Genomic DNA, 23,557 nt, shown 5'->3' with positions numbered 1-23,557 from the left:
GAAACTAATTTTTATCAAATCTTGAGGCTTTTATAGTGGTCCTTAATCATGCTTAAATCTTGGTTAGTCTTAATTACTTGGGCAGTACTCATATTACTTGGGCAGCACACACAAATATTGGGCACCAAGCTTTGCACCTGTTTCAAGGCTTGCTTTTAAGTTTTTTTTTTTTTATATTTATTTTATTACCTCGCGTCGCAGTCACGTCTTGTTTTAGTTATTCTCGTTTCGTTTATCTATAAATATTTCGGTCCCGACTCATTTAACGATTCCTATTTGAATATTAAAAATATATTTTTCGAGGTTATAAAAATACGAGAATAATTAGTTAAATTATTATTCTAATGCTTCTATGACTATTTCGAATTTTAATAATTATAATGAAACATTTATTTAGCTAACCCATAATATTTATAATTTTCTGGGTCGCAACAAAAATATACGTCTACCAACTGATTTACATAACCGAGATTTAATTTGCTAGCCAGTATAATCTAGACTCGTACTAGCCTTAACTATTTTACGTACCAATATTTCGTTCACAATTATTTAAATAACTTTAACCGCGTATAATCAAATAATTATTTTACCTACATTCTTGAAATTTTTAGGTCGTTACAATATATATGTTCATCACATGTATTGTTTATCTCTCCATCATGATCATATATATGTTCTGTACATATATGTATTTCATTGTCTTACCACACTATCATCATCAACAATCATCGTCTTTCTCCTCTAATTGCACTTAAAAAAACATCTGGAAGATGTTTGAGTCAACAATGACAAAGGCTCGGTTAAAGACTCTATTCAGACTTCGACGCGTTAAAATAGATAGCCAGACTCTAATGGTGCGTCATTGTGTAACGTAGGATATTTAAGTGATGATTTTTAGCTCACTTTTCTATAATTTAGATATTTGTTTTCCAGAACTTTTGAGATAATAACGCAATATTTTTGAAAAACTAATACTTTAGGTAGGTTAAACTTTTTGGAACAACACCGTGCATGTTGACATGCTTATCTTATCTTGGATGTCATTGTCAACAGAGCAATCGTACAGCTTTTTCATTGGTTATTATTATCAGTCCAAATAAAATATGATTAATTAGAAAGTTCAAGAGCAATTACCACCATTCTCCCTCATTTTGAGAGTAAACTCCTGTATTAGGGTTTCAGCCGTCACTTCTCCGCCTTCCGATTTTCATCTTCCTCACCAATTAACTCCTTCGCTCTCTCACCCCTTTATTATTTTATCAGTTTTTCAATAAAACCTAGATCTAATCTTTTTGGATTAGATCTTCTTAAGTACCTTGTGATCAAGGTTGTTAGTCGTGCCCATTTTTTTGGGATATTAGTGTGTGCCCATCTTTTTGGAATGTCAGTGTGTTATATTTTGTTATTCTTATGTGTCTTGATATGTCTTTTGGTTTTGGTTATCATTCTGAAAAGGATTTATACGGTATTTTGGGAGATCTATAAGACTCGTATCGATTTTGGGATGATGGTGGATACCGCAAAATCTCACCTTTCACAACAAAAATTTGTTCATGTTTTGGGGACATTTGGTGCTTTAGGATTAGTTGATTTGACTGATAGTTCTGAACATTGGGCTACAAATGATGCTTATGTGAAGGTCAATTGCGATGCTGTTAGTTTTATAACCGATGTAGGTTGGATTGCTCGAGATATATCATTGTAATGCTTTTTAGATCAAAGAATATGAGTATTTTATGTGTTAAGCAATCTGAAAACAAAACAACTATTTGTTTGGTTCGTTGTTTGTTTCACAATCAGATTGTAGTTGACACTTCGAGGGTTTGTCCTGACTGGGTTTCAATATCCGTCTTGTTAAGCGTTTCGTATTAATAAAATCATTTATTTGTCAAAAAAAAATTGGAAAGTTCAAGAATAATCTAATACACCGTATTTGGATATAGTGAAAATGTAAAAAACTGAAGATGATGTGAACAAAATATATATTTTACTACTAATCTTTATACATAGCTGGAGGTGATTAAGAACAAGCTGTCAATGTTGTGTTCTACGTACAAGATAATAGTCTTGCAGACCTCTTTAGTTGTAATTGTCGATTTAGAGAGATATATACATAGTTGAAGGTGATGAAGGACAGTTCGTCGGTACTACGTTCTATAACTCTCTAAACACGGGGTACAAAATGATCGTCCTACAATCCTCTTTAATTGTAATTGCCGATTGTTTGAAGAGATGTAAAGGGTAGTGTTGTAGAAATATATGATTACATTTACTGGATATTAACTCCCAAAACTACGAGATTGCATTAAATTATAAAATAAAACTATCTTATTCCTTAAATAATATTAGTCATACATTATTTTTATAATCCAATGACAGATTCTTTTGAAAATAAGGACTACAAAAAAATATTGCACTACACTGAGTCCAACTCCTCGAAATATTATATACAAGTAAAAGTATATTATATATTATGACTTACGAATATAAATATTAATTAAAAATTATATTATTAAATATATATTTATAACAATTTTTGTAATAAAAGATAAATTTATTGAATCTCGACCGGACATCCGTTCAGGGCAGGGTCAAAGAGCAAAAAGTCCTAGTTCAGAGATATTCAATTTATTAAAATATATATAAAAGAATGATAAAAAAGAAGAAAAATTAGTAAAGTGGTGATGTAAAGAATTGAAAACGATATTTCAAAAAAGCAAAGTGTAACGAAATGATTGACACGAGAAACTAATCGGTTAGATTTTAACTGAAATCTAAAATTGTATTATACTTTTAAATACGATAAAGGTCTTAAATTTGAAAAAGAACTTTTTACCCGAATATCGAGTTTTATTTTACTAGATTGAATAAAAAATAAAATAAAATTCGCCCTTGTTCATTCCGTCCGGTTGATGAACACATGCTCACAAGTCAAACTCGAAAAAATATGCGAATCGCAAAAATATATCCTAATCCCAAAACTTTACGCTACTTTCTTTCTTTGTTTCAGTTGCTGTCACAAGAAGCCAATATCTCGTCCAAAAAACTGATCCATCGCAACATTAAACACCCAAACTTGGATGATGCTGCCAACCATTTTTATCTTGTCACAAATAAATTCCCCCCTCTGTTTTGTTGTTATTTCACACACCACCAAATCTATCTACCAGTCCAACAAGTAACCCCATTTCTCTAACCATAAACACACAGAGAGAGAGGAGGGAGAGAGATAGTCCAACGCTTTGATTCTTGCTTCACCCGCCATGTCTCCGCCGTTTTTAAAACCCCACTTGGTTATTACAGTTACATATGTTTGTTTTATGTTGTTATGTGATATTATAGTACATGGTCATAAAGAAGTTTTTAGAACAGAAGATGTGCTGCCCTTGTTGCCCAGACAGGTTTCCTGGCCGATTCTCAACTCGCTCAACTCGGCCGTGGATATTATGCCGACGTTTGTGGGGGCGGCGTCGATGAATAATAACTCGTCGGGGTGGAAAGGGGCTTGCTTTTATGAGAATACTGCTTGGATGGAGTTTCATAATAAGAGTGGGACTCAATTTGGTGGTGGCACGCTTCATCTCAAGGTCCAATTCATTTTTATTTTTATATAGAGTTGATTTCATCATATAGTTACTGTTTTATATAATTTGTTAAGTTAGGAATTAGTACAACTGTTTGAATTGGATTGTAGCCTATCTTCGTGCAATCTCAAGGTCTATAATTTCTTTAGAATTTTAGAGACTAGGTGCGAAATTTGGAAAATTGGTATTGTTGCGAGAGGTCTGATACCTTGCAAATTTCCCATGGTCCTCATTATAGGTGGGTTGTGTTTTGGCCTGTGACTCAAACTTTATTGACCTTATAGGTTTTTTTTTTTTTTAAAGAATTTATTGACCTTATAGTTAGATCTGTTATCATGGTATTTGATTTCTTCTTTTGCTAGATTAGAATTTTATCCGTGTATTTTTATTTACAATAATTGTTATTTTGAAATCAACAGATGAGCAATCATTATCATGTGTTTGGGGGGGGGGGGGTGTTTAGTTACCGTATTTTTTTAATGATTGCTGTTATAAATGTACTGTTCAAATCGAATATTCTGTGGGTTGGTGTCTGATGTTTTTAAGCGAATATAGTTTGTGGCTTTGCGGTCTGCTTAATCGGCTCCATGATCTGTTTTATCTAATTGATAATATAAGTGTTGCGTTGGGATTTTCTTGGCAGGTGATAAACAAGTATAGATTTTTAGTCAATCTTGTTTGCTGAATAAGTGGTTATCACTGATTTGCTAATTCAAAGATATAAATTTTGTATTATATTTAAGAGTTGTAAGTTTAGAAGCTATGTTGCACGGAGACGGGTACGGGAACATATAAGGGTACGGGGACAGAGACATGAAACGGAAATTTTAAAATTATAGGGTATGGGTACGATATTTGTTATATTAATATAATTTTTCAATATATAAAATAGAGGTGATATTCAACATTCAAATATTAAACTTTAAACAAAGATTGAAGCATAGGAATTTTAGCTCCAAAACTAGCCCACCAGTTTCCAGGTACAGAAGAATATCTCTTTCCAAGGGACATTAAATATTTAAGGAAATATCATAAGTGAGAATTGAGCATATCCTCACTTTTTATTTAGTTGGAGACGGGATTTTTAGCCATTTTAGTACCCCCATTTTGTAGTCAGACGTGCCTGTCCAGAGACATCCCCGAACTTGGGTATTTAGAAGTTTCGAATAATTTACAAATTGGAAAGTCTTTTTTGCCTATACCCTTTAAATCTATTTATTTTTTTGATATCCAATGCAGCTGTATACTTTTTTCAGGTTAGTAACGCACATAGTTGGACATGTATGGATTTATACGTTTTTGCAACTCCATATCGTGTGACATGGGACTACTACTTTATAGCTCGCGAACATACGCTTGAGTTTTCAGAGTGGGAAGGGAAAGCTGAGTATGAATATGTGAGTACAAATGTACAATAGCTTTACATCTTTAGACTTACATGAGATGTGCAATCAGTTAAGAGCCTCACTTCTTTCTTCATTTTTCCTGTGAACAGGTTAAAAGAAAGGGAGTATCAATTTTCCTCATGCAAGCAGGGATGCTCGGAACACTTCAGGCGCTGTGGGAAGTGTACCCCCTTTTCACAAATACTCAATGGGGTGAGAATTCTAATATTGCATTTCTTGAGAAGCATATGGAGGCTTCCTTTAAAGAGCGTCCTCAACCGTGGTATACAAATATTAGTGTTGACGATGTACACTCTGGAGACTTCCTGGCCATATCAAAAATCCGAGGCAGGTGGGGCGCATTTGAGACTCTAGAGAAGTGGGTATCAGGAGCTTATGCGGGTCACACTGCAGTTTGTTTAAAGGATCCTGAAGGCAAGCTATGGGTTGGGGAATCAGGACATGAAGATGAGAATGTATGTTTTAATAAATTTTCTGAACAATTTCACTTAAATGGTATTGTTAATATATAGTATCTGTATTCATTTGTGTGCTGCAGGATATGGAAATTGACACACTCCTAACCTATGTTGATGAAAATTATTTCACTTGCTGATATAAAATGTCTTTTTTTTTTTTTGTTGAAGGTCTAATTTATTTATTTGTTTTTAAAAAAAATGACATGTGCCAACTATTACACAATACAAATTTCTACTTCACTTTTAGATTCCCTTGGGAACATGACAGAATAGTGTGCATGACATTTTTTTAAAAAAAATTGATTATGTCTTCATCGTTGAGTATAATTAGTATTAATGCAAGCTTTTTATATATTCTAGGGGGAGGATATTATCGCAATATTACCATGGGATGAATGGTGGGAATTTGAGCTGACTAAAGATGATTCCAATCCGCACATAGCATTACTTCCTTTGCATCCTGATCTTCGTGCCAGGTTCAATGAGACTGCTGCATGGGAGTATGCTAGAAGCCTGACTGGTCAGCCATATGGTTATCATAATCTAATATTTAGCTGGATTGACACAATTGATCAAAACTATCCTCCTCCCTTGGACGCTCATTTGGTATTGCATCCTAAACATTATACCTTTACTAAAAAATTGTAAGCTGTGCATCCAATACTTTCTGGTGATTAATTCTTTACATTAGAAACAAGATTTTACAAGTTATAGAGCTTGTGGTGCTTACTAGAGTATAAAAAAATAAATAAATACTTATCCATATTGATTTAAGGAGAATGTTAGTACTCCCTCCGTCCCCCTCATTTGTTTACATTGGGGGACAGGGGCTCGGCACGCATTCTAATGCTCTCGTGAAACGTAGTTCGATAAATTATTTTGAACTTTTTTTTCTTCTGAATAAAAATTTGGTGTTTAAATTTTTATAAAAAAAAAATTTAAAAATAAGTTGTAGAACTATGTTTTATATGCGCCTTAAAATGCGTGTCGAGCAGTGTGAAAAAACTGTAAAGAAATGAGAGGGACAGGGGGAGTATATTTTAAGTGATGTTGTAGATGTCAACATACTTACTAATAATAGGATAGATGTTTGTTACATGTCTTTTTGGTGGTTATTAATCATTATCTGTGTTTTGATACAGATTGCTTCTGTTATGACTGTGTGGAATCAGTTACAGCCCGAATATGCTGCTAACATGTGGAATGAAGCATTAAACAAGCGACTTGGTACAAAGGTAGTTAAAACCTTTGTTTGACTCGCTTTTTATGCAATTAGGCTCTCTCTATCGATGAAAGGTCTAGTAGTTGATATCGTCAACTCTCTCACGAACTAATGATTGCTGCACTTTTATTTCATAAAATGTGTGATTTATATTACAGCTGTCAAAGAAGTTGACCTCAGATTTATCCCTCGACCTACTTGTAGCACACACGGAGCTTCTTTTTCTCAAAGCATAGTAATATTTTTTGGTGGTAGTTGTATTGTTGGCCACTACTACAAAATATAATATATGGATTCCTTGTAAAGTGGTTGGATTTCTGGAAGAACTGCATTCCTTGCTGCCAAGCTTAATTAATCTTGGAACTATACGTAAATAACCCTGATCAGTGTAGCTAACGTCAGTGTAATGATGCTCGTTAATGAATGATGTTTATGATATTATCTTATTTACATTCTATTTTTAATATTTTTCATCCAGGGACTTGGCCTTTCTGAAATTCTGGTAGAAGTTGAAAGACGTGGATCATCTTTTGGTGAATTGCTGGCTATTCCTGAACAGGATGACTGGATATACAGTGACGGGAAATCTGCTTCATGCATTGCATATGTTCTCGGAGTGTACAAGGAAGCAGGACTCTTTGGTTCAATATCAGACTCGATCCAAATAACTGAATTCACAGTAAGTTTGTCTTAGTTCTCTTAGATCTGATCTTGTTATTGGTCAATAGCCTAGGAGTTCAAATTGATTTGATAAACCTCTTTCTACATGTCCCAAGACGTCAATTCGTGTTCATTGGTTGGTACTTGAGTATTCTCATGAAACAGGCATTGAGTAGGAAGTGGGTTTCTATTCTGTATAATCTACTATTTCCTTTGAATGACTACTTTACTCGAAAGGCAAATTTGTTGTGCTTCAAAGGTTTCTATTTTAAGTATATTTTGAATTATGATTGAATTTACAATAACCCCTGTAGCTTTTACGCTGCTTGCCTGTCTTCTGGGATTTCTTTTTATTAGGTGCTGATGTGTCAAAGACGTGTGGATTGCAGTTGCTGACATGTTTTCCAGTTAAACACTTACTAACTTGGATTTATTAGGATATATGATATGATTCTGTGAATATGCAGATCAGAGATGCCTACACACTTAATTTTTTCGAGAATGACTTGAGCCGCCTTCCAAAGTGGTGCAACGATGGGGACACGGTGAAGCTTCCTTATTGCCAGATTAAAGGAAAGTATAGAATGGAACTACCCGAATACAATACAGTTCAGCCGTACCCCCATATGAATGAAAAGTGTCCGTCTATGCCCCCAAAATACTGGAGGCAGAGCAATTGCTGAACCTCAGAAAATGGGCTCATGTTTAAACATTTTATCTATAATGTGGGCCAGCACTAGGTTTGTACAGTTACGGTTATAGTTTTAGTGTATCACACTCGTATGACTTTCAAGGGAATCATGTAAAATTGGCATTGATTGACATGTCTAAATGTTGTCTATCTGTCTCACATGTTATTGTTACATGTAGGATCTTTGTTCATTGTGTTGTATATGACAGAAAATATGTGATAAATAGAGAGCTTAGTATTTGCTGGTTTATCACTGTCATAAATATAAAATAATTTCTACGCTTTGTAGAAATGAAACAGTACTTCGGTACTTGTACAGAGTTCTACTGATTTGTCAGGCTCACCACAAACTGATGTAGGAAGTACATTTCATTTCAGTTTTTTAGTTTTAAAGCAGTTCAACTGTTCATCAACATAATCTGCCTGGTATCTGTATGGTGTTACTGTTATCTTTTGTTTCGAGTTGTTTTCTTAAACCTTATATTTATGACAGAATGAACACTAGTATACAAAAAGAATTATCAAGAGTCCTTATTTAAGTGTTATGTGCATACAAATGTTCAACAGACATTTACTTCTCAACTCTTGATTCACTTCTGATGAATAAATGTGATTTGATTTTGCACCAATACACACTGTAATTATCAACTTCTAAGGCGCAGTATATTTCTCCAGATACTCGAGCAAGACATTACATATGATGGAAGCACTCTTTCCACAATTTCTGTTAGCACTCCGCACCACCACCACTTATTAAGCATCCATGACCTCCAATTCCAAGCGTGTCTTGATGCACTCAGAGACGGAACCAGAAAAACAATTTTGGTTGGGGGGGGGGGGGGGGTCGAAATTTTTTTATGCAAAAAATACATCCCGACAATCTAGATTTTATTGACAGTTCACGAATTTTTATGCACAAAATCCATATTTACATGAGATTTCTATATATATTTGACGGGATCATCAAGATTTGTTAATTTGTGGGGGACGAAATGAACTCCGTCCCTGGATGCACTCGACTTCTTCACTCGGTCGTCGTTTCCGCTACTGTTTCCTCCTGATACATTATCAGGCTGATAACTAATTCAGAATTGACAGTAACTTAACATTAGAACCAGTCCCCTTCAATGCCCCAATTCTTAGAATGTTTGCTTCTTATGTATCTCAATAAATTAGGGAAGAATGAGGACAGAGAATCCACATTCAAAAACAAGGGTAAAGACTTGACTCAAATTATATGCTCATAGTACCTCAACTACTCTGTGAGATAACAATATTAGTAGTGCAGAAAGGCAATGTAACCAAAATAAAGGGAGTGTTTGGATCGTGAGTCGGAATGTGAATGGGATAATGGGTATGAGTGGTATGAGAATAGCTATCCCAAGAGGAGTGTAATGAATGATTTACCCTCTAAGTGGGATTGAGTTCTCATTCCATGTCATAAAATTGTTAATACAAATGCCAACACATGAGTTTGAGGTTCCGATTATCATTAACCGGGCTCATTAACCAGGAAACAAAAGCCTTCAAAGTAGAGTGCATTGGATTGCAGGTCACCTGTATATCGTGTCAAGAAATATCATTTTACCAAACAACTTGCAATAGCATATGTTACAATCATACAATAGACCATTGATAAATGAATAACCGGAAAATTTAAAAAAATCCTTGCATTGCATAAGTCTGTGATTCTTTATTTTGGTAACTTAATTGTTTAAATCCAGCAAGAAAAGATACACCAAAGCAGGGTGTAGCCATGCTTAGACCTTATGAGAGAAACAGGCTTCATCTCATAAAAAATTTAGTCTAACACACTAAAAAGTATCACTAAGCTAGACAAGCATCAAACATACTAAAACAATGAACATCAATACAAAGCAACAATAAAGAACATCAATACAAAGCAGCAATAAAGAACATCAATACAAAGCAGCAATAAAATTACTATACTTCAAAGGTAGTTTCTGAAACTCTAGAGTAGTAGCTTCGGAATGAACTTGAAAGTACACCCTAGCATTAGGATCTGCCCATGTCAAGTAGACTGCAACAATGATGCAATATCATTTGGTCACTATCAAGGGTGTCCACCAAACTTTCATTTGTATAAACAATCAACTCCTAATATTTGATAAATCTATCATCTTTACTACCTCATTTCTCTAATATCTGGATAACCTCATAAATGTAGAAGTGTGACCTGTTTTCTAGATGTCTGTCATAATGACATAATCAATGAGTCAATAGCGGCATTGGTCTGCTCTTTGGTGTTCTCCGCCATATCCTTCTCAAAATCCTCCACCTCTTTTGTGAGAGTCTACGTGAGAGTCTACGATCTGTAGGATTAGCATTGTCATTTTAATAATCTTACCGTGCTTTAACCTGTATAAAATAATAAAATACCAGAGAATTTACATAATGAGCTTACATCGGTTGAAATGAGCTTCCTTTTCTTAGTAGGTTAGCTCGTCTAGCCACCATGTCGGCATTGGATAAAGAACTATAAACAAGCCTGGCCTTTTGCGGTCGACATTGTCGGAAGGAGAATTAGTTTAGCAAACTTCGACGACACCCTCATTAATATAATGCCATTTTGACAAAGAAGAGTATCCGAATTCTTTCCTTCTTTGCCATTTCGGCAATTGGAATAGAATATCTAATATCCATCTCACATCGACCCTGAATCAATTTATTAGCCATGGCAACAACAGTTGATGGCAACAACATCAATTTATTAGCCATGGCAACAACAGTTGATGGCAACAGCAGGGATTGTTACGCGAGACTAGATATGTTAGCATCCACGCTACCAGAGGGCGCATAGAAGATTTTCATAGAAGTGTGACCTGTGTTGCAAACACGATTAATAATTGTGGGTAGATAAAACAAGGGAGAGGTATGCTTTGAAGCATTTGATCGAACAGGTGATGGGCATATTCTGAGTACGGAAGATGAGAAGAGGATGGTGGATTGGGATTAGGGTTAGGGTTTATGGAGGATAAGATGCGAGTGAACTGGTTTCTTTTTTAACTGGGCCGGATACATATACCACTAGCAGCTGGGCCAGAGAACAGTAAACCAAGTACTCCATGTTTCCCTAAAAAATAATGAGCCTGACTTCTTTTTGGAGAGGTAATTGTAAATAATATTTTCCAAAAATTCTGTTTTGTATAAAATATAATATTTATATTTATAGATAAAATAAAAATAGAAAGGTAATATTTACAAATATCCTTTTCAAATATATCGAAATGCGTGTAAAAAATTGAGAATTATGTTTTATAAACGGAAAAAGTGTCACTCATTATCATTTGTATTCCAATATTAAAATGATCGAAAGGGAACCAAGGTTAACATTTTATATAGTTTTGTTATGATATTAATAGCTATAAAAGAACATTTTATTCGTTATACGAGAAAGTATCTTGTGAGAAAAATGGCTATAAAAAAAACAAGTAGAGAATTACTAAATTTAACAGAAGGAGAGTAAAACTGTAAAAAGCTGAGCATGGAGAAAAAACATCAGAGTTGTGACCACATGTTAAATGGCAATCAATTTTTTTTTTCTACATAAATGGTCAACTTACAACAAGTTTGTTATTAAGCTGTTTTTCTTTTGGGCAGTTGTTGACCGGTTTTTTTTTTTTTTAGGTTTTGTAACCCAAAGAATTGACCTGAACTGATGCGATCCGAACCAAAAAGATCGAACAACTGAGATAACATAGCAGAGTTTAGAAGCGGTTTAACTCATCCAACTTATGACTTAACGATTTAACTGAAGTTATGACTTAACTTGGCTGATTACTTAACATAATTTTTATGATAAATCGAGAGTTTTAAATATCTGTTTAAGTGATTTTAACTTATTAATGACATATGAGTCATTAAAATATAATAATAAAAATAAAAATAGGTTATAGATAACTTATGTCTTGTAGATACTTTCTATTGAATAAAAAGTTTTAAAAAATTAAGTCAGTGAAAAAATATTTTAAACTAATTTCCGTAAATTTAAACCTGTCTTATTACATAAACAAATATTCTTAATTTAAAGTCGAAAATAACTTAAAATCCATATTTTAAATCCCATATACGCACTCTTTAAAACTGTTTTCAATATAGCTGAATCATAGTTTTTGACTTGCTTCCATTTTAATACAACGGGGTTGGTTAGATTGGAGCTGTAGGATATATCCTTTTAATATGCTAATAAATTATGTGTAATTTTACTACAGATTTATTAGAGCTTGTGGTGGATGAACAAATATAATCATCCAGGTTGGCTAGAATTATTGATAAGGGGTGGTATGATTGAAGTGTTATTTATTGAAGAGATTGACTATATTTTTTATCTTTAGTATGCTAACTAAATGTTTATCTATAAGATTCTAGAAATGACCATTTTCTAACCATTCTCTGGATTGGAGATACTCTAACTATGTATAATATATTATTTATTGCTATTGATCGCTCGTAATCAATCCATTTATAATAGAGTATACTTGTTGATAAAATATTCAATTGGATAGTTTTTTTTTCTTTTTTATTAGTAAAACTGAACTTGCATTAACATATTAAATACGAATTCAAAACAAAATGAGGAGTGACACATCAATTCCCTGCGTCGTCGTCTGACATGTTCTATTGTGCAAGTACATGAGTTAAAAATAATAACCAAACTAAATAACGCTGGACTCATCGTCTGACATGTTCTATTGTGCAAGTACATGAGTTAAAAATAATAACGAAACTAAATAATTCTATACTTGTGTGCTTACTTAATTCAACACAATCACAACTATATCAAACAATCATCTTCCTCGACTCATGCATCAGCCAAACTGTATGAATCCATTTTAAACACCCACAGCATATAGTGGGCGTTTGGGTAAGGTTAAAATAAGTGCTTTTTGCTTAAAGTAAATAAGTGGAGAAGAAGTTAGAAGTAAATTAAGACTTATAAATGGTTAAAGTGTTTGGCAAATAAGTAGAAGTCCTGAAACAAAAGCTAGCATTCCTAGCTTTTTATAAGTGCTTCTTGACTTCTTACACAAACGGTACGAATAAGTGCTTCTAACTTATAATCCAGAAGCCGGACTTTTAGGCCCTCCCCAAACAGCCCCATAACCTCGTTTAATGACCAAGAGAAGGCTTGTTTGAGAGCCTCACGAGGTTTCCAAACACCCGGTAATTATACAACAAATTTCATTTTGATTATCAATTTGAATCTCATAAATAATGATAATTTGTATATAAAATAAAAATCTCATCAATCAAAATCTATCACATAAATAAATACAGTTATTATCATATATATTAAACACATATTAGAAAAGACAATAATATAAATATTATTTACAAATATAATATAATATGTGATAAAATATATATAATATAAATATTAGATTATGCAATTGTTTTGTGAGGTTTTTGTTGATTAAATATTATATGTCTTAAATGTTCAAATTAAACTCAAAATATTACGACAGTTCTTGGAATGAGCAAGAGTTTTTTTTTTGAGAAAAAGGAATGAGCAAGAGTTAATCATCACATTTAGAGAGATAAATAAACTTTATTATTTGAGATAATAATTTTTTTTGTGTACTTCAATTTTTTTTTTAACTCTACAGAACTTAAAATTTTCGTGCGGTGCTGCTGCCTGCTTCTGCTACATTATACGGGTCTGCAAGACTGCAACAGCTGCAACGGGTCGGATCCTAATTGAAAACTCTAAAACCATCTTCAATCCAATGCTGCTTGTCCCTTTCCGCTCAGCTGCCCTAACCCTACCCGGAAACAACCCGTTTCACTCCATTCTAAGATCCAATATCTTAAACCGAAGCTTCAATTGTAGCACCAATTTTCGTAAAACCCTAACCCTAATTTCAAAAATGGGGACTAGCTCCAAAAGACCAATGTGCCCTTCATGTTCAAAACCCACGCGAATTTGTCTCTGTAATCGATTCAAGACCCCAATTCTTGATAATTCTGTCGCTGTTACAATTTTACAGCACATTTTGGAGAAGGATCACCCACTCAATTCCACTAGAATTGCTGTGTTGGGGCTCAAGAATCTTGGTGTGGAATGGGTTTCTGATGTTAATTTTCAGGCCCATTTCGATATTCGGGTGTTTCGAGAAGAGGGTGAGGGGAAAGATGGGGTCTTCATTGATGAGAGTAGTGGGAAAAGTGTTAATTTTAGTATTGGAAAACATGGGCTTATTAGCTCTTTCAATCGGGAAATGGTGCTAGTGAATGGAAAAGAGAATGTTGGATTTGATGGTTTTGTGGATTCCCGGTTTATGGTTGATGCATTTGAAAAAGGTTTTGTTGTAAAAAAGGTGCATGAAAGGGAATTTGACGGAGAAAGTGTGAATGTAGAGTCTGAAATGGAAGTTCCTGCTGGATCAGTTCTGCTTTTTCCGAGTGAAAAAGCGGTTGGTCCCGAGGAGATTGATTTTGAGGTGAGGAACTTGATTGTGTTGGATGGAACATGGGCAAAAGCAAAAAGAATGTATAAAGAGAATCCTTGGTTGAAGTCATTGCCACATTTAAAATTGGATTTAGATAAGCTGAGTTTGTATGGTGAAGTGAGAAATCAACCAAGGGCTGGATATTTGTCCACGATTGAAAGCATTGTATATGCACTTAAGGCTCTAGGGGAGAATTCTGAAGGCTTGGATGGAATGTTGGATGTTTTTGCATCTATGGTCGGTGATCAGAGGCGATGCAAGGATGAAAGATTGAGCATGGCAGATTAGACCTTGAGGTATAACTTGACAATTTTGATCTGTAAGAGATTAGAGATGTGATGTTGTCGAATTAGGTATATTGAATATTGAATACATAACCTTACTATTAGAGTCCAATTTATACATGGACCATGGTTGTATATTCAACACCAATTGTATTGTTTGTTTTTAAAATAGTTATTAATTGTCTTGCCATTGGTTTGGGTCGTTTTCTTTGATTCTCGAGAACTATTCCAGAATCGTCTGTCAGGGGTTACATATATATAGTAAAAATCTTTACTGGCCAAACTGTAAGAAATTGGCGAGGGGAATTATATGTTCAGGGCAAAGAGGAAAACAAAGCCTTTTAATTTTACCAGAAATTATTAAATTAAGGCGTATTTGGGTTCCTGTATATTAGAACAAACTTTAAAGTATATGGAACTTGTAATATTGCATATTGCATCCTTGTTAACGAAGTCTACATGTAATGCAAACCGGGATTGAGTTTTCAAATGCTCGTGCTTGGGCATTAGTTATTACACCAACAGGCTTCAGTGGTTTATCATCATCGTTGCCTTGCTAACTCTAAACGGCATGGTTGGTTTCACTATCTTGAGCTCCTGATGACCAAGCTTGCTGCTGAATTAACCAGACACAGACCCGTCTTGTGCTGGTATTTTAATTTTTATTTAAAAACTTCATATACATATCATTAAGTGTTCCAAGTGTGCCCACTGAAAGAAACATCCAGAATCTGATTTAAGTGAGAATCAAACCAATAGATTTGGTGGTCTTGCTGAAAGCCACGGTACTAGGGGTTGTCTGATGCCCATTTCCTCTTGTTTTTGGTTGGATTAATTTGTTATAGGTTGAGTTAAAGTTTTGTTATAATGTAAGTTGAAGTTTCATCAATCCATTAGTTCCTGCATTTTTCTTTTAAAAGGGTCCACTTCAGTTTCATTGAACTATTAGTTCTTGCATCTTTCTTTTAAAAGAGTGACTAGCATAACATCCACCGTCATGGCCATCCACTTGAATACGTATCACTTTTGTGGAGAATTGGACCTACATAATCGCACAATCTCGCATTCGCCCTTACCACCTGAACTGCCTGAGTGGGTATGAATATATGAATATCAAGATTATCAAGATGTACATACTGGCATATATAACTATTGGTCACATGACTCATGACATCACTGAGGAAAGGAGATTACTTGAATGAATTCTCAATACCCTAAGAGCCGGTTCTTCCCGTTGAGCTATAGAGCTAAAGAAATTGTATCATTTCCCCTCAGACTCAGAGGTCTTACTAGTTTAGTTGTTAACAAGGGTTTCAAAGTATGCATAGGCCTGAATTTTAACGCAGAATGAAATCCAATCAACATATTCTACTCGGAAACAATACATGCACAAATTTTATGTGAATCCACATTTTTAGTTTTCACGCCATATAAAACAAAAATGAGAAACAGCAAATGTTAAATAAAATTAAATATAAGTAAATGATAGTGAGTGGCGTGTTACAAAAATTGTTAAGATTAATATGACCCCGTGCAATAAAATAAGATTGTACTTAAAAATAATTAATTCATTTTAAATGATGAATATATATATATATATATATATATATATATATATATAGAGAGAGAGAGAGAGAGAGAGAGAGAGAGAGAGAGAGAGAGTGAGAGTGTGTGTGGAGTTCTGTGGGACACTATAGTTTTGGAGATATTGGAGTCCCTAAGATCCACCGTTGGTTTTTAAAAAGATCTCATGGCTGAGATTTAATGATAAAAAAAATTGCTGCCAGTTATTTATCAATTTTGACCTCTATTCACGCGCGCGTCTCTGCAAGGTTCATCCCGCATCATCCGGTGAAGGTCACAACAACAATATCAAGAATCCCTCACTTTCGTTGTGTTCAGCCCTATTTGTAGGACGATTTAAACCTAATCTAACCAACGGCGAAGAGTGTGCAGAACAAAACGAATTTGGGCGAAAATGAGCTCTGGTATGTCAACGATCTCCTCATTATGTCCTTCAACTGAATTTCATGTCGTTTTTATGTACACTAAATAGTCTGATTTTATGAACTCCGGGGGCAAATGGCTGGGTTGTCCTGCATTCGCACTCTCGAAGGGTTTCGTTCGTGGGTGCCCTTTTTTTTCTTTGAGGGCTTTGTTACAAACTTGAGTTTGCGTGTGTTTCAATTGGATATTCCAAGAATTTGATAAACAATGGAAATACAAAACGACTGGGCAATGCTTCGTGGACAATGACTGTTGTGGTTGAATTTGGGTCTTTTGTTGTGTAGTAGTTGTGGGAATTTTTAAATGTATTATGATCTATAGTTCTGCATTTTGTTACTGTTGTGAGCAAGCAATTGCAAAATATGTGTTCCTCCATTTAGGGTATGTATTTTCGTAGCGAAGGTTTGTTATGGGGAATATGTCCTGCAAATCGGCATTATGAGTTGTCCTGTATTTCCCTGCTGTAATGTGTCCTCCATTTTTTTTGGCTTATTTACAAATATAAATTATTTGTGCCTTTGTGACCTGCAAATAGGCATTATGGGTTGTCCTGAGTTTTTTTTGTTTTGGGTTTGTTACTAATAGGGGTGTGTGGTTTTGTTGCCTCGGCATTGAAAGATATGTGAACTGATGAATACGTCTATAACTATTTTACATGAATTTTGTTGTTGAGTATATGCTTAACATTGTAATTTCATTTTGGTGTCTAGTACTGCGCTTTGTGTCCGTTTTATTATGCTTAGTAAACAATGAAACTCTATGTTTGTTCTGCACTTGACATTGCTAGGATATTAACTGATTTTGGGCCTTTAAAAATGACCTTTGGTAATTGGTGAATGCTTGTCCTGCATATGTTCTTTTTGTTTCGTAGGGGCGGAATATAATTCTTTTTATGTGCTATGTAAATAATTGAACTCTGTAATTGTTCAGCACTTGACATTGCAAGGATATTTACTGATTTTGGGTGTTTAAAAATGAGCTTTGCTAATTGGTGAATTCTTGTCCTGCATATTTTCTTTTTGTTTTGAAGGGGCAGAATGAAGTCTTTTTTCTTTTGGGCTTTGTAAATAATGGAAATCTATGTGTGTTCTACACTAGACATTGCAAGGATATTTACTAATTTTGGGTCTTTAAGAACAACCATCTCTAATTGGTGAATGGGTGTTGTATTAAGACAATGCAGAACGTTTTATTAAAATTTAGGTATTTGGTGTTTGTTTTGATTCTTCATGTTCTAATTGCACTTCGTGGTTATGTCCTGCTACTATTTTTGATTTGTTCGGGATGTTATGTCCCCTTTTTTGGTCTTTGAAGTTTAGACATTCTCATATGAACATTGTGTTAGGGACTTAATTTGTTGAACAATAAATTTTTAGTTTTTTATTTTTTGCTATGTGAAGAATCATTGTTAATGATGAGAACTTATCATTGTTATCGTATATATGCATATCGTATATATGCATATTGCATTTTTTAAATTTGGGTATTGGGTGTTTTGTTTGGGACTAAATGCTATAATTACATTTTTTTTGTTCTGCAATAACTTTGTGGTTGTTTCTAAATCAAAAGATTTACAATGAGCTGAATGTAATGGAAGATTCACGATTGAAGTACGTTTGTCGTAGTTGCTTGTTGGGTGCTGGTATAAGCTTTGAAGGCTGTGAAACAATGTTAACATGGTTTAAGGTACATTTCTTTTTGTATCTGAATGTTTCAAAAAGGTAAATTTGCCTTCTCTGTAATTTCTGCAGGAGAAGTGGGATCCAATTGTAACAAAGTGGGGGTACAGGGATGATATTTCACCACTTCATCAGAGACAACGTTAGACCAGTAATTCATAAATTTGTATTTTGGTCATTTTGATTACAGATACTCTGAATGTTTTGAAACTTAAGATCCTCTCATTTTTCCAAATATCTCCTTATAGTTCTGCATCCATAAAAAAGCAGATGAAGTGGAAGCATTCTTTGCAGACCGCGCAAATCCTTCATTTGCAATGAACTTGACACAAAGTATTGAGCGAATTCGAACTAAAGAAGGATTGGTTGAGAAAATAAAGCAAGAGGAATTTCTTAAAGAGCTTGTAAAGTAGCTAGCTTGTGGTGAATGATGATCTCACAATTAGAAATAAGCTTCTAATTAATTATAAGTGTTTTCCTGACATTTCTACCACAATCAAGCTATCTTTAATAATTGCACTGATACACATAGTAAGCCCATATAAAAAAATTGAATGGATCAAACTTATATAATTATAAGAGCTACATTATATGGTGTAAGAAATGCGTAATTGTCAATAATTATGATTTGTTCTTGAACTTCCTTTGTGCTTTTAAGTTCACCACTATCACCGAGATGTTGTCTTTGTTTCCCTTCTGAAGAGCAAGCATTGAGAGGTATTCTGTTGCGGCATGAGCAGCAGGGATCAACTCCTTGTCCTCTGTTTAGATTAGTAATGTGCCCGTTATTTTTATCCAAAGCAAGATATGTCTTCTAGCCACTTCAAAAGCTTCTTGATTTGTCATGACATATGTCGCTGGCCGATACAAGGCACTTGTCATCTCTAGCTCGGGGTACAATTTTATAAATGTGCGGAACATATGTTTGTGTTACATGACAATAGTATGTTCGCTCTTTAGACGTAATTCAATTTTTTAATAAGTTCTGCACATAAAATAGTGAAATATTTTTCAATTTGGGGTTTTAGTCAATGTTAATAGGATGTTTGAATGATCCAGATGTGCGGGACAGTAGTGTTTTCTGTCTGGAACTGGGTTAACTGAACTTGTTTTTCTTACCAAGGTGAATGCGTGGGGGAACATCTTTCATGTATTTTCTACAGGACACGTAGAAGGTCCTGCAATCTTAGCCAAGAAGCAATTAAACCAGTAGATAGCATGTTGTTGTGGTTGAGTTTTGCATTCAAAAGTGTGGATTGTATCACAAGAGGGATGATAGAAGTACAAGATAAAAGTGCAGAACATAAGCAATCAATGGAGTAACAAGTTGCAAGATATACATGATTGTATAACATATACAAAGGTATGTGTTATTAGACATTTTTTAGGAAGAAAGAAGTAACGTGCTGCAAATGGAAGATGTTATCGTCGATCCTTACACAAGGACGAAATAGTGAAAAGAAATTAAAAAATGATACAAATGTTGCAGGACAGAAATGCAAACTGAACTCCTAAAAACATTCATGTAAGTAACTGTCGCGTGATTCATGTTGCACGCACATACAAGACCAACAAAACAGAGTAGCGTGGCTGAATGTATGAAATAAGAAAATTATATATTTTAAAAACAAAACAGATATTACTACCATCCGTTGGATCAATTCAAAATGGATGGTCTGGATTTGGACTCCAAGACTCCAAAAAATTATAGGACTCCAAATAACTTTTGTGTGTGTATATATATATATATATATATATATATATATATATATATATATATATATAGTGTTATTCCAATAGAAACCTCCTTATTCTAAAAACTAGAAACTATCACTAAATATTTAAGAGAATATCACTAAATTTCCACACAACCTCACTTTCTCCTCTTTCTTCTCCAACACACCAACTCAGCATCTGCCTCCACTCCACTTCCGGCAGCTTCACCCCGCCACCCCCGCCAAGTCTCTGCTGCTCTCTCCACCACCGTGCCGCCCGACCCTCCATAACCACCACCTCCATGTCGGCCTCTAATATTTATATCACCAACAAATTAACCCCCCTCCACCACCCCTTCTATTCCACCCACACCTCCATCTCCACCTGCACCTTCGTCCTCACCTCCACCTCGATCTTCTCCACCTCCAATACCGTCTGCCCAGCTTAATGCCGATTTCAATTCCAAATCTTTGCCAAAAACTGCCGGACAAAGCTAAAGGCTTCTTCCATGTCCACCAGCTCCATCTCCACCTTCACCTCCACTATCTCCACCACTGCAATCACCACGTCAATCGGCAACTAGAACAGATCTGGATATTCTAAGCAGTTTTTGAAACAAATCTGGAGATTCTGAGCAGTTTTGCAAGTTTTCACTAATTCCTGGAACACATATCACTAAATTCAAAAGAGGATATCACTAAATTGTACTGAGAATATCACTAACTTGTATTGGTTTCTAGTTTTTATTTTAAAAGTGGTTCCTATTTGATCATGAGCCTATATATATATATTATACAAGTTATTTTAATAATTAATAATCATTGAATATATTATATTTTATTATTTTTTATAATATATATAATTTGTTATATATATATATATATATATATAGGCTCATGATCAAATACAAACCAATCTTAAAATAAAAACTAAAAACCTTTCCTTTTATACAACCCAACAACTCCACCTTATCTCTTCCATCAAACCCACTTCGTCTCTCTCCTCTTCCTCCACCCCTGCTACCACATCTCTGCCGACACTTCCACCCATGTCACTGTTTCCGATTCACCATCATCATCACCACTTCTGCCAGACTGTCACGCCTGCCACCTGCTATTGATATACTTACAGAAATCGTAGCTATTCTGGTGTACGAGTTAGTGATATTAGCTGTATATTTTAGTGATATTCGCTTTAGAAATTAGTGATATTCGCTATAGAAATTAGTGATATTCGTTAAAATCTCCAGAACTTGATGCAAACCTCTAGATCTGTTCTTGTTTGTTGATTCTAGTGATGATGGCGGTGGTGGAGATGGAAGCGGTGAACATGGAGTGGGCGGGGGCATGGAGGATGCGGGAGTGGGGTTGAGATGCCGGAGGTGGAAGTGGAGGTCGAGGTGGAGGTATGGCAGAAGTAAGGAATGAGATAGCGCGCGGAGGTGAAGGTGGTGGTGGTGGTGGCGGCAGAGGTCGAGATGAAGGTGGTGGAAGAGGTGAAAGTTGGGTGGAAGTTGGTGGTGGAGGCGGACTGAGGTTTGGATGACGTGAATGGGGCCGCAGGCGGCGACAATCGTGGAGACAGCGGCGGACATGGAGTTGCCGGAAGTGGAGGTGGAGCTGGGGAAGATGGAGGTGGAGTTAGAGAAGATGGAGGTGGAGGTGGGGTTGTTTAAAATTTTAGTGATATTGTATTCAGAATTTAGTGATATTGCAGCTGAGTTTTTAGTTTGTAGAATAAGATGGTTTGTAGTGGAGTAAGACTCTATATATATATATATATATATATATATATATATATATATATATATATATATATATCAACTTATATTCTTCTTATTTCCTTTGTTTATATCTTTAGGATGCTTGGAAGAAGACGGGTTTTTCTTTTCGGGCATTAAAATTTTATTGTCTAGATTTCCCCGGTCATCTTGCATGTCCGACGGTTAGATAATAAGTTTTCTTAAATGAAATAATTATAACGGTGAATTGTCAAATCATATTTGTTGAGATTCATTCTCATTATTAAAAAAATAACAAGATTTCATCTAAAGAATAACAAGACTATGAGGGGCCGTTTGGTTCGTTTCGAGGAAACGGAATGGAATCCAGAAAGGGGAACGCGAAGAAAGGAAAGGAATGATCCTGAATTGTTTTACCTGTTTGGTTTTGTGGCAGAAACGGAATGAAAATTTGTGTGATTAATTTTATATTCGATTTTATTAATATTATATAATTTCAAAAGAGTTAAATGTATTTATATCTATAACAAGATACTTTATTTACATTCTAATAAATTAATATAATTTATTCCAATAAATTAATATAATTATGTCACAATTATATTTAATTAAAAAAACTAAATTAAAAATTATTTTTAATTCTTAAAAATACTTTATATGATAATATTTTATTTTAATTGTTTAAAATATGAATTATAACTCAAAATAGAAAAAAAGTGAGGAAAGAGAATCCAAATACCTAGTTGGGGGTGGGGAATGAGTTAGGAGCAATATTGGGTAAACCCAGTATTAAAAAAGGGGAAAGGGAATGATGATTTTTACAAAACAAACACGTACAAGGGAATCAATCAGACTGATTATCTTTCTCTTTCCTGAATACCCCTAACCAAACGGCCCCTGAGAGTGTATGGGGGTGTATTTGATTGAAATTATAAATGTCTTTTTTCATTTATGATATATGAGATCATTCAACTCGGATATTAAAAAATATATCACAATCTTGGAGTATTAAATCAGGATTCTAAATTATGCAAAAATCTGGTGATATGCAATCACGATTTTATATTATGCTTACGAATTTAATGATATTCAGTCGGTGTAATTTGAAATTCATTAAAATGTGATGGTATTTAAAAATATAATGGATTTTTTGGGACTTCATAAAATTGTGAATTTTATAAGATTGTTCAATATATTTTGAGATATTTGAAATCCCACAAAAATCCATGAGATTTTAAAATACTAGATTAAATTCTAAAAATTTTACATTAACTCTACGACATTTTATCGAGAATCCGTATAAAATCAAAATCAAATACAATCTATTAAAATTCATAAACTATACGAAATCCCATTTGAATACATCCGTGTTTAACACAAACACAACCCGTATGTCAAGAAAAAAACAAGACTATAAATTATAATTAACAGATACAATAGTGATTTTATGTTTATATTATTTATAGAAATTAATTCAGCGTACATAATCTTTTCTTAAAACTACGTGAAAAAGAATTAATTAATTAAAATATATTAGACTAAAATGATAATGTTGGTCCTTTGTATCACAATTTCAAATAATAATACCTCAAATATCAAATCTGAAAAATATGATTTGAATATCATTTTTTTATAATTT

At 34.3% G+C, this 23,557-nt stretch overlaps 2 protein-coding genes and 1 long non-coding RNA gene across 3 annotated transcripts; 2 read left to right on the top strand and 1 right to left on the bottom strand.

Annotated features, from left to right (window-relative positions):
- Window positions 1-2,971: 2,971 nt before the first annotated feature.
- LOC108192832 (uncharacterized) lies at window positions 2,972-8,269 on the top strand. The gene is made up of 7 exons (XM_017359330.2): window positions 2,972-3,587; window positions 4,841-4,981; window positions 5,080-5,445; window positions 5,809-6,054; window positions 6,591-6,683; window positions 7,149-7,349; window positions 7,798-8,269. Exons 1-7 carry the CDS (start codon window positions 3,264-3,266, stop codon window positions 8,011-8,013), a joined length of 1,587 nt encoding a protein of 528 aa, XP_017214819.1. The 5' UTR covers window positions 2,972-3,263; the 3' UTR covers window positions 8,014-8,269.
- Window positions 8,270-9,676: 1,407 nt separating this feature from the next.
- LOC108226489 (uncharacterized) lies at window positions 9,677-10,862 on the bottom strand. The gene is made up of 2 exons (XR_001807669.2): window positions 10,447-10,862; window positions 9,677-10,354 (listed from the first exon to the last, which is right to left on the bottom strand). It is a non-coding gene; the product is annotated as an uncharacterized LOC108226489 (long non-coding RNA).
- A 2,788-nt stretch (window positions 10,863-13,650) lies between these two features.
- On the top strand, window positions 13,651-14,965 carry LOC108226498 (uncharacterized). Its single transcript, XM_017401461.2, has one exon. The coding sequence runs from the start codon at window positions 13,769-13,771 to the stop codon at window positions 14,777-14,779; it is 1,011 nt and encodes a 336-aa protein (XP_017256950.1). The 5' UTR covers window positions 13,651-13,768; the 3' UTR covers window positions 14,780-14,965.
- Window positions 14,966-23,557: the final 8,592 nt, after the last annotated feature.

This window comes from Daucus carota, chromosome 6, assembly GCF_001625215.2.
Source record: "Daucus carota subsp. sativus chromosome 6, DH1 v3.0, whole genome shotgun sequence".
Classification (NCBI taxonomy): domain Eukaryota; kingdom Viridiplantae; phylum Streptophyta; class Magnoliopsida; order Apiales; family Apiaceae; genus Daucus; species Daucus carota.
This window is presented reverse-complemented; position numbering and strand designations above follow the sequence as displayed.

Excerpts from the sequence above, each read along its gene's own strand:
- LOC108226498 (XM_017401461.2), top strand. The coding sequence starts at position 13,769 with ATGCTGCTTGTCCCTTTCCGCTCAGCTGCCCTAACCCTACCCGGAAAC.
- LOC108192832 (XM_017359330.2), top strand. The coding sequence starts at position 3,264 with ATGTCTCCGCCGTTTTTAAAACCCCACTTGGTTATTACAGTTACATAT. Across the intron at positions 5,446-5,808 it reads CAGGACATGAAGATGAGAAT|GGGGAGGATATTATCGCAAT; the intron begins GTATGTTTTAAT and ends TATATATTCTAG. Across the intron at positions 6,055-6,590 it reads CTCCCTTGGACGCTCATTTG|ATTGCTTCTGTTATGACTGT; the intron begins GTATTGCATCCT and ends GTTTTGATACAG.